The sequence below is a fragment of the Harpia harpyja genome, chromosome 6 (assembly GCF_026419915.1).
Source record: "Harpia harpyja isolate bHarHar1 chromosome 6, bHarHar1 primary haplotype, whole genome shotgun sequence".
Taxonomy (NCBI): domain Eukaryota; kingdom Metazoa; phylum Chordata; class Aves; order Accipitriformes; family Accipitridae; genus Harpia; species Harpia harpyja.
Window position 1 is genome coordinate 61,519,655 of NC_068945.1, and position 12,317 is coordinate 61,531,971.

At 38.2% G+C, this 12,317-nt stretch overlaps 1 protein-coding gene across 9 annotated transcripts in view; it reads right to left on the reverse strand.

The window, feature by feature from the left end:
• SEMA3D (semaphorin 3D) overlaps window positions 1–12,317 on the reverse strand; it is a 147,944-nt gene that overhangs the window by 66,946 nt on the left and 68,681 nt on the right. For all 9 annotated transcript variants that reach the window (XM_052790051.1, XM_052790054.1, XM_052790045.1 and 6 more), the window contains exons 4-5: window positions 3,880–3,942; window positions 2,034–2,153 (exon numbers count right to left, since the gene is read on the reverse strand). In XM_052790051.1, coding sequence (XP_052646011.1) covers window positions 2,034–2,153; window positions 3,880–3,942 — 183 coding nt within the window. The remainder of the gene's footprint in view (window positions 1–2,033; window positions 2,154–3,879; window positions 3,943–12,317) is intronic.

Genomic DNA, 12,317 nt, shown 5'->3' on the forward strand with positions numbered 1-12,317 from the left:
AGAGGTTACTAATTACCAACCATCCATTATCCATTCTTAAACTCAGAGATAAAAAAAAAAAAAAAAAAAAAGAAAGGAAAAGAAGAGGGGGGGGGAAGACTAAAAGAACAGATCTGCAATAGAAGTGCTTTGAATGACCACGTAGAACTCCTGGCTTCGGTTCCTGCAATGAGGAGATATTTTCAGCTGCCTGTCAAATTCACATCAATGGGTCCACCCTCAGCACCCTCCTGGCCTCTCACAGTTATCTGGAGAGGTAGTGCAAGGACGGTGGCTGTAGGGTGTTTGGGGTCCAAGAAGGAAAGGGAAAATAGGCGTGATGCCATTCAGAGCTGTTGATTTAGTAGGAGGCTGTAGAAGAGATGCACCATCGGAAGAGGCATGAGTAGTGCTGAACACTATGCAACCTACCACTGCAGCTGAGTGACCAGGAGGAATGCAGGAAAGGCAGGACTGGGAGACAGGGAGGGGATTAGGAAATACAATACGGGGATTCTTCTTCCTTTTCCTCTCATAAGGTAATTGGTCACATCTAATTGAGACAGACCCCTTGTCTAGACTGGCTGCCAGACTGAACAATCAGACCAAATCCATAATTTCATAATGTCTGATGAAAAGCATCTTCACAAATGAAGTTGTTAAAGGTGCGATGGTAGAGTGAATAAGGCGTCTTGCTAATGACCCAGAGGTAAACCAGAGCCTTGCTTATACTCTTGCTGAGAGCCGTTCTGTTCAATTCAGCTGTGTATTTGATCATTCAGGCTAAGGAATCAGCATGATACAAGGGATCTAAAATTTCAATTGCTTCAACTGGAATATTTAAAGGAGCGAAGCAAAGAAGCCTACAAAATTATTTCCTTATAAGCCCAATTATACAGCATATACCAAACAATACCAGGAGCATTAATGGCTTATTAGGGAAAGAACACCACTGTGCAGATTTCAGGCAGCATCAGTTTTCTCTAACATAGGCAGCCCCTCTGGCCTGGTCAACCAACCTACAGACTCTGTGGAATACAGTGATGGGTCTCAGCCTGGGCAGGCATTAATAACTTTTTTCTTTTTTTTTCCCTTTTTTTTTTCTGTGAGCATCTGCCCTTGATTCCATATGTCAGAATAACTCCAATGTGTACATATTTCAGGTTATCACATTTAATAACATATCATTAGACCTCATTTCTTATATTCTAGATTTCACCGAGACCCAAAGAAAAACGAAAGCTATTTCTATAGCAGCATAGGAAGCCTGCACCACAAGCAAGTAGCCAGACAGGTCACATCTCAACACTGTCTGAGAACAGAGCCAGTGTTATAAATATAGCCAAGGTGTTATACATATAGGAGTTAAAAAGAGACTTGTGTACTAAGTGGCTGCTTGACACAACACCAAAATTCTTCTGTTGTGGGGGTTAGGTCTCAAACATTTACCACTTAGGACAGAGATTTCTTTAGCACCAGCAAATGAAGACCAATCAGCTGCTAACTTCCCTTCAGGAATATGCCACTAGTGATGGAAGATACTCAACATCTACTTAGTGACAGGGCTGCAAACCATATGCAAAGTCCTGAGATGCAGCCCTTGGACTCAGGCTCAGACACCATTTACAAACTCTGTATTACTCTCATGCACAAGTATATTAAAAGATAGAACTATGAGTGTCATCTTGAACTCTGCATGTGTGTGTGTGTACACAAGCAGAAAGTATGTGCAGAAATGACTTACTAGAAAGAAAGACATCTGGGTTAAATGTTCTCTTCACTTAGTTAATCATATGAAAGTGTCATTCTGAAGAACTTTGTGTATTAAGACTTACTGAGGAAAGTGCTTTGTTCAAAAGCAATATGTACATATCAAATGTGAGAACAAGAGTTCCCGTCTGACCTGCAAAATCCACCATTTACCCTGTTACTTATGCAAGCTGCTGTCAGTTCATTTTTTACACACTCGCATGGTATTTTCCAATCTATGATGAATGCTAAACAAGATGAGGGTTATTCCTTGACATGTCAGAGTAGTGAGGAGATTAAATTACCTCTTTGTGAGTTCCAAGTTCAATGTATCCACAGAGAGGGTGAAACGCTCCCGTGCCACAGACATAAACATGGGTTCGGTTGTAGGGCTGAAGAACCCTGATAAAATTGGCACATTCCGTCTATTGGGAAAAGGAGGAGAAAGGTTAATTTTCATGTTTATTCTTCTCTTTCACATTATACATTGTACTAGGTTATAGCCATAGTATTGGTGTATTTAAGCTCAGAACTACTGTAGCAGAGACTGTTTACTAAACAGTTCAAAGTTGTGACGGCTAAAATTTTGCAGTGCCTATCTGCTAGGCAGTTCATCAATCAGACTTGCAAGCCTAACTCTGCTATAATACTTACAGCCATGAGAAGCTGTGTGGTTACAGCACAGTTTGGAGGATATCTGCTCAGCCTGTGTTGTAGCAAACAACCCCTGTCAACAACTGGGCAGAGGTCGGAGAGCCACTGGGTGAGTCTGGCTATCAATCCTCCTGCCTTTCCTCCCAATTCAGGGTTCTGCACAAGCTTTAACACCAAAGATTACATGACAGAAATCATTGTGGTGGAGTGAAGGGCTTCAGCATACTTCCAAGGGTATGTTTTGTGTAGGAGTGAACTTTCTTTGCACCAACCACATCCTACTGGTCATTTTTGTATGGGCATTTCTGAGTCCTGAGGGATGCTCGGGTCAGTCCTGGCTCTAGCTGGGCTTGCTCCTTGTTGGTAAGGAGCACAAGTGGCTGCTGCATGCTGGAAGGGTGCTACATGGGGTGGCAGGAAAGGCTTGCTGCAGCCTTCCCCAAAATTAAATAAATACATATACCAAGGAGCTTAGGAGGGAATACACAAGAGCTATTCATACATTCAAGCTACCACCCTACACCTAAGTGAGAGGCAAGCTGCAGATACAATGTAGGAAGCAAAAAGGAGATATTTATGATCTATGTCCAAAACAAATATTCCCCTCTCTGGACCCTTTCCTTTTGTCTTAGTGTAGAAATAGATCAGCACAAATCCTCCATATAGACCAGTATCAGCATTTTCCCACTGCTCAGCAGAGGTGTTGTTTAGTTTTTGTCTGCTGTAAAGATAAGGGTAGCAATAAGTTAGGATAAAAAGTTGAAATTCCTCAGGCAGAGAGCTGAGAGAGTGTTTTGAGCTGGAGTCCACCTTGGTAACAGACAAGCTGGACAGAAACCACAGGATTTGTGGAGAGAAAAGGAAGAAATTTTATTATACAGCCGGGATTTATAGCAGGCTCTAGACACATGATGTAATCTGTGCTATGCAAAAGAGATATGAAAGTTTTATTGTATATATGAATGCACCTTAAACACACTTCCTAAAGAGACTTCCTAAAGAAGATTTGTGGTTCCAGGGAAAAGCTAATGAGTCTGAGATTTTGTTTTAACCTTAACTGCAGCTGTCTGCAAATTAAGTTAATTTGTACTCTGCTCTGCTACTCTGTTTCGTTAATGAATTATAATGAAGTTACAGTCAGGATATTCCCAAGAAAAAAGAAGCAGTTTGATGGGAAAGAAAGGATTTCAGGTCAGTATTGCCTGGGATACATTTCAGAGGAAAATCCATTTGTCTCTCAACTGCATTTCTTACATACAAAGATGGCTTAGCATGCTTGCTGCTTGCAATATTGAATGAATATTTTTTCTCGAAGCATTAACATTTAAAGAAAAATAATAGAAATGAACCTTTTTTTTAAATGAAGAAAAAACACATTTCATTAGTTCAGGAAAAAAAGTGTAACAACAGCTTACTAACCCATTTTGTGCATTTAGAAACAAATACATAGATATGCAATATTCTTGGCAATAATAAAAAAATATGAACTATACTTACATGGGCGTCTTTCCCAGCTAATTTGCATAATTCTACCTTTTCTTTTGCTGCAGGCCAGTAAATCTGTAACATAGTTAAAATAAGACAAAGATTATGAATGTTATAAATTGTCCTGTGACTGTAGTTTAACTATTTCCTTGAATGAACAGTTAAAACAGTTTTATGCATGTTGAAGGAATTTGCATGTAAATTGAAATGAACATGACTTCAAATACAGGGTTCCATTACAAAAAGCGAAGAGGCTTTAAATCAAAACCTGTTCTTTGTTCCTTTCTTCATTGGCTATATGTCCTTTTTAAAAGTACTTAGACGATCTGGCTAGCACACCTTGTCACCATTAGGAATTGTGTGTTTTTCTCAAAGATATTATGAGCCAAATCATCTTGAAACTAAACTGACTGCAAAACAAGGCAAATGACATTTGTGATGAATTTGGCCCAGTGAACTTGGCAAAGCTGTTATAAAAAAAATGCTTAGCTGTTACTGCCAATTTTCAAATGAAAAGAAGTTTTGTTCAAAAAACTAAAGGTAGCTTAAGGGAAAATTGTAGAACAAAAAGTACATTTGACAGAAATCAATAGTGCATGGTTTAAAAATGTCACCCATCAACACTAATTGAGTTTACTGAGAAAATGACATAGAAGTTTAGAGGAGAATCATGTACCTTAGATTATTGGTAGCATATATTATTACTGTTTCTCTTTCTTCTTTCATCTGCACTGCAGAATTCTATAAACTAGGTTTTGGTGTAGATGGAGCCAGATGACAAATTACTATCAGTTACTGTCACCCCAATTACATTAGTGAAGAAATATCAATGAACAACAGCTCAGGTTCTGGCTCACTGATTTCAATTAAACAATCAAAATTGGACATTATTGAGTATATGTTTGATTATATTAAATTCAAAATACAAGCAAAATATAAAGTCTTCCAGAATCACCATGCTAAACATGGATCTTTTTTTCGTATTATTTTGTCAAGACAAAGCTATAACCATTTCTCATGACTAATAATAAGAACAAGAACAAATCACACTAAATTTTTGAGCAAATATTGGTTAGGAAATTGCCTCAAGTCCCAGGAACCAGTATGCAGATTCCTAGTAGTCACAGATACTTTAGAGTTATGTTGAGTCTCAAATCACACTTTTTATAAAATCTTAAATAGTGAAATGTATAGGAATAAAGAATTATTATAATATGCATTAGGAAAAAAAATCATCATCAAGGAAGGATGCACAACTCAACCACATGCAAGAGGAGTTAACCGCTGTAATATTCCCTTTCTCTCACCCAGCTTTTGGCACCTTGTAGGATGTGGCTTGCCACATACGCAGGCTCAGTCCCACATTGGTAAGGAAAGCAAAAGACTGCCCTGTGTCAAATAGCTTTACCACTGTCCAAAATCTACAGTCAGTCTTCCTCCCAATCTGGAAACAGTCTTTTTACTTCACTTATTCCTCTTCTACTCCCAGTGAAAATGGATGTATTTGCTTTCCACAAGGAAATTAATTTCCTCTCAAGTGCATTTACAATTACCTTTCTGATTAGAAGCTCTTAGTAAAGATAATGTATTTTATGTTACTTAAACCTTGACCTTTTACAGCTATATTTACTTAAAGTCAGAGATAAGGCAGTATAACAACATCTCCACACTGGAGCACAAATTTACTTTCCCGGAGCATTTTCTCAGAATGATGTCGTGATAGCATCCAGGTACAGAAACACAGTCTGAAATCAGCCGTGCCAGTGTGTCTGGATTACACAGTGTACAATGCCAGAAAGTACAAAGGAAGGTATTGGGAACATTGCAAAGCCATTGGGAAGAGCTGAAGGTAGCACCAGTGAACTCATCTGGTTTCTGCCTGGGCAGAGTGGGATGAGTCTCGCTTGTAGCACTGGTGTGGCTCAAGTACTACTGGGTTAAAGAGGAGAGCTGAGACTTAAGAGGTGCCGGTGAAGAAAAGCTGATGAAGAGGAACAGCTGGAGGAATACAAGGTCATGGATCTCCAAATACATTTGGCCAAGATGACTTAAGCTGAGATCTGATCTTCAGTTCTTTTGTACATAAACTTTATACCCAATTCTGCCTGAGATCCCTGTATCACTAACAGAGAAGGCTAGAGGTCTTTGAGGGTTTTTGGAGATTTTTGGCTAAAGTTCAGTTATCCAATTAGGTAGACAAAATGTCCCTCTGTAGGCTTTTGAAAATGCCCAGCTCTCCTTGCCAACTACACAGAAGAACCAGACCCTAGCTTTGGGAGGCCCAGTTATATTTGAAGATATCTACTTGAAGGCATCACACATATTAATGGATTAGACTCTACCCTCAATTCTTCTACAGATTCCTTCATGGGAAATAGTCTTTGTTGTACAAGGCTGAGATATACACACCCCCTGTTCTATGATAATTGACCACAGTCAGTTCTCATAAAAAAATCAATTGTTTTACTTTCTGGCTACTCAACAGCCTCAGTATTTAGCATTACACAAGCCCACATTAGACAATGAAAAGTGAAGCTAAGTAATCCAACTTTAAAATCAATTTGCAATTATATATGGGGGAGTTAAAGTGATATTTATTTTCTTCCCATAAAAGAAATGAGAGGTTCCCAGAAACTGTCAGTTCTAAATTGTAATAGGTCAAGAAAATTGCATAATAAATAATGAGCCAATGTGCTGACCAAGAAAGCATAAACTTAATTTTTTATCAGATCACATGGTGTGTAACAGTACCGTAGTCTGGTTCCCTCAAACACTGACACACAAGTAACTTGCACATGTAAAATAGTCTCACTGAATTTTCACATGCATAAGCTTATTTACATGCATCTGTGTTGACTTTTCTGTAGGGGGTGAAATTAAGTCCTGGTATTACATTTTATTCAGACAAGTTACTTAGTTTCACAATATGCAAAAAGTAAAAATAGATGCTCCAGTAGTTTCTTTTATATTTGAAATCTTTGAGCTTGTAGATGGTTTGATGCTTTGAAATTGGTCATTTTGTTTCAGATTTTTTTTCAGTTCACATGCTGAATTTACAATGGTGACATCTTATTTAACAAAGTATATCCTAAATTCCTCAAAAAAGTAAAACCTCAAAGAAAGAAAAAAAACCAAACCCCAAACAACCATACAATACGTAATAATGGTGACAACAGTGACATGTAAAATTATAATTATTTCATGTTACAAACAACACAAATTACATATATAATATATTTCATGGTTGCATCTGTATCTGAAATGTCTGGAGAAATCTTAGAATAGCTAGGTGGGGTTACTGAATTTAGGGGAAGAGTGTAACTAGTTGAAATACATGAACTATATACTTAAACATGATTATTTTCTTCTCTTAATCTTCAGTTTATTTTCCTTGCAAAATATCTGTATCAAAATTCCAAAGGTCAGCTACTGTCATGATGTCCTGATTTTATCTTCTATAGCCCAATAAAAAAAAACCCTTACCATTCCTTTTAAATCATTCTACAAATATTTTCTTAAATTTAGCAACAGGAAAGAAATTAAAATCTCCTAATAAATGCAAGTTAGTAGGTTCAATGCTAGCAGAGTGAAAGAAAACCTCCCAGGAGTACAAAATTGAGTAGTACATAAGTGTAGAACAGATAAGGTATCACTTTAAAGGGTAGCTGGAAATTGATTTCTGATTAAAACAAAACATTAAAAACCACAAAGGTCCTTTTCAGATCAGGACCAGATTTATTTCCAAAAGTAACATTTCTCCTTCCTCCAAACATGCAGTTTTACTATAAGAAAGGAATGAGAAGGGAAAAGTGAATTTAAAAAAAAAAAAAAAAAAGTTTACATGCAGAAATTGATACATGGATGCTATATATATCATTATATGTATATAGAAATAATAGCTGGACTCACTTCTAAGAGTTTCATTTCAGCTGCCATCTGTCATAAATTAACAATACCGGTTACAAGCGAGTATTTTCCCCACTTTCCGTATCTATCTTCCCCTATCCAATTTTGTTCCTAGGCTAACACTTAGACTATAAATCCTTAGGGGAAGTGATGCCTCAAGGATAAAACAGTGAACTCCAATTCCAAAGAAACAGTTGTATAAAATTACAGCTTTTCCAAGAATTATTTCTAACAAAGTTACTAAATCTGGGATGATGCAGGGCTTTACCAAAAGAATGGAAAATACTATATATTGTCACAATACAAAAGAAGAGGAACACAAGATATCTAAGCAAATTACAGGCCTCTTGTTCTTATTTTATTTGTTTGTAAGGCTTCAGAACAAATTTTTAGTTATGGAAAGAATAACTTAAGTTTCCAATGAAAATGGAGTAAGGCACAAAAGACAATATAAGTTGGTAAAGAGCTGTTATTCCACCCTAATATTGCACTTTTCTTTAATAACATAGCTGAATTGCATACTATGTTAATGTGGTAGAGTTCCTCTTCATCAGTGCTCCAATTAAGTATTTTATAAGTTGCCACATGGAAATTTTATTAGCTCAGCTGACAAAAATAGGTATTATTACAAGAAAAAATGGTCTGATAAGTAAAGAACTTACGTTAGAAAGTTACTCATGGAGTTCCTCAAGAAACAGTGTCAGAGCTCATCCTATTTCCTATACCCCTCAGTAGCCTTGGCAAAAACCCAGCACTCTGCAACATGTGCAGATGGCACAAAGTTGGGAAGCATCACTAATACAAATGAAGACTGATAATATTGTGCAGGAACAATCAAAGGGCTAAGAAGACCAGAATTACAAACAGTCAGAGGTAATGGGTATAAACTGGTCATAAATAAACATAGATTGTAGATTTAAAAAAAAAATCTGAAACAGCAGAGTAACACGGTTCTGGTCTATAGCAACGATGTTGCTAAAGAAGTTGCATGAAGTATCCCACAAGGCCCCTTACAGCAGATTTGGACCAGGTTATGGACGGAATAACTGCGACATGAGGTAGTTGCTGGTGATAGCAGGGAGTGAGGCCAATTGACCAGCATGACTCCTTCCAGCTCCATGTCCCCAAGATAGTCACGCTCATGCCAGCAGCAGCACTTGAGTGTCCCATTGAGGTCGACGGCTTTCATCAGCCCTGGGAGTTTCACCAGAGCCTCTCACGTGCTTGATGCTGCCCACGTGCTTCTCTATCAGTACGGTCTCTGGTACGAGAAACCCCAAAGTGTTTTATTAGTGGTACATGTAGCACCAGCAGGATGTGTCCGTATCTGGAGTGAAGGACATCAGCTGATCAACATGTCTTGTAACACTCACTTACTGAATTTGAGTCCTGTGAAGAAAGGGATTGCTTCCTTCCTATTTCAAAGGAATGAGGTGGTCGAAGCACTTTGAGGAAAATACAACTGATTTTAAACAGCTGCTTGATGCAGCAAGAGAAAGCCTGGTTTCTTCCCTTTTTTTATTCTATGTTCTAGATATTCATTATATTGATGCTTGAGGGAAGGCATGCAATAAAATTACAGCTTCCTGGGCATCAAAATGTCTCATTAAGGCTTTGTGAATCATGTAGACCATAACTGAGAAGCTTAAACTCATTGGTATAAGTGAATTCCCCATATGACAGTCCCAACAGCAGCTTCCAAAGAACAAAGCCATACTGAGCTGTAAACCCATTATGACGCTGGCATATGCAATATACTCCCTCTGAGAAACTCTCCTCCATGAGAAACTACTCCCCTGCATGAAAAAAAAAAAAAAGGATTCATGATTTAGCCCAATGTGACCATAAAGTGGGTACAGTAAAGAGGGCAACATGATCCAAAACCACTAAGTAAACCAGGAGACAGTCTAATCCCAGTTTTGCTATTGCCCTACTATATGTGACAGTCAGATCTCAATTTTCCCACCAGTAAAATGACAATAATGTGGCTTGCTTTTTTTCCTTTTTTTTCTGAAGAACTTAGTAATTCATAGCTGAAAAATGAAAAGCAAAGAAAAGCACTAAGGTCAAGGAGCACTAAGATACAACAGTGATCCAGTAAGACTGTCACACTGCTGCATAAGACACTATCATAAATGTCACACCCCAATACCATAAGACTGGGTGTTCATGGATTGCTTCCTGAGAACTAGGACAATTGTCACTTCTGTATACTGACCCCAGGTCACTTCACTGGAAATTACTGCAAGCACTAGAAATTTATTGAATTTCCCAACAAACACTGGAAAGAATTTAATGCTTTTTTAGTATTATCTTGCTGAAAACAAAGAGTATTTTAATTAATGGGAAAATGAGCTGATTTTAGCATACCATGCATGTATACCAGTTGCTTTCTAAATACCTCACATCTGTTGCATTTGTGTGTGTGGTATGGGAAGTCCACAACTTGGGGAACTGAACAGATTGTTCTCATACACAAATCCTAAGAGGAAGGTTACCCTAAGCAGTTCTTGTAACTGACTCCCACTGTACTTGCTGTACTCTGGAATTCAATATTCTAAAGTCATCAGCAAACAAAGGAAGTTAATACATCTAAGTTCCTTATCTGAATTTCTTCCTGTATTTGAAAACTAACCAGGCTGTCTTTAGAGTTAGTTTTTTCACCTAGCTTTCTTTTTAACAGTTTTATCAAGGTTTAGCTAACTCTCAGAAATACTTAGAGATCCCTAAAAGCCAGGAATGTATTCTTAAATCTCTTTGATATCTGCCACAGACCTTCCTTCTTCCAACAGGCATTCCTACACCTGATATACTAATTCCCATACCTGAAATATACAGCCAGGGAGATATTTGACTGGAATTTCCAACTCCAATTATTTCACAGTAGCATAAAATTGGATCTCTGAAAGGTATAACTTGATATGGCATGGGGAGGGGGGCAGAAAGAGGATATGAGGATCTATTCAGAGTGATTTACAACACTGCTGGAAGTCCCAGTGTCAGTGTATGGCATTCTTTATTGTCACAGTGCTGTCAAACTGAGTAAAATGCACTGGAAGTCAGAGGGAAATAACAGTTGTGTATTTGGATGACACATTCACAGACTTTTGGTAGCTTAAATTTGGCAGGTGGTTGTTAGAGTGAAGTCTCTTATTAGAACCAAATGGGCTTTTTATATTGCATCTGTCTGAGATGAAGCAAGATCTCCACATGCCACAGTTCTCCTCTTAAACCGTGATCCACTCTCCAACACAACTTAAGAAGTAGCCAATGCTTTCAGTACTTAAGGGTTTTCCGAAAAGTGCATTTTCATGTGTATGTTACAAGCATATGTGAAAGCTTAAGGAAGATGGACCAGATGCTGATTTCATTTACACTGGATTAAATCTTGAAAGGCTTCAGTTCTTTTACACTTCATTTTCCACAGTGTAACCACAGCAGATTCTGACTACCGTCTGTTTCTCCTAAAAGGAAACCGTACACCAGGATTTTTAGGGTAAATGGCATTGCTCCTGACATGTTTATCGCTTCAGACTGAAGGCAAATCCTACCTTTGAAAAAGTCAAAGCCCAATATGAGCAAATGTTTTCAGAGAGCAGGATACCGGTGATTCTTTACACCTAAACATATGGGTAAAATATAAAAATGACAGCGGATGTTTATAGAAACATAATTTATGGCAACAATGCAAAAGGAAATAACAGAGACACTCTCTTCCACCTAGGATTGCTGTCATTCTGGTTACATACTGCTTTCTTCACGTCTTGCCCCTGTCTGTTGTGTTGTGTCTGTAAACACTGTTGAAAAGCTTCCGCCTTGTCTACACAGGTGCCTAAATTTAAGTCTGTCAAACGATTTTATAGACTCCAAAAGGTTTTCAGAGGTTCAAAACAAGAGTTAAATAGCTCAATAGCAAGAGCCCTCCAAGGCCAAGCAAGCACAGTTATCCCTCCTGTCTCTGGAAGTCCCTAACCTGAAGCACCATTATAGCTTCTTCTTACACTCGTCTTTCAGTGCCTGCTGCTGACCATCTTTAGGGACAGGACACTTAACTATATGGATACCCAGTAAAACCAGTCTTGTTTTATTGTAAATGATAGATAAGATGGTTTCTATCAATTTTGGGAAGAAGGGAAATACTCTAAAATAGGTGGAAATGAGTATCTTATGAACTGCAACACCCAGAAAAGTTCCCTTTGTTCAAAAGCAGGGCCATTAGTATGCATTTACTCCTGGGAACTAATTCCCCATGTGCGGAGGATCAAACTGTGCCCATGTCAAATCTCAGCCTCATCTCAATGAGTTTCTTACAACTTCTTCTTCTCACAGAGACTGAGAAAGAATCAACGTGATCCCAGATGGACTCATGACCATCCTCTTCCAGTTCCACTGGGTTTATTCTAAAATTTTCCAGTCCTCATGCCCCCACTTTCAGCACTTTAGATATGTCCAGTGGTTTCCACGTGACTCTTTGGCCTTCAATGGTGTTTGCTGGCAAGCCTTTTTCTTCTGACAGGTCAAGAAAGCTTCACCCTCAGACAGTC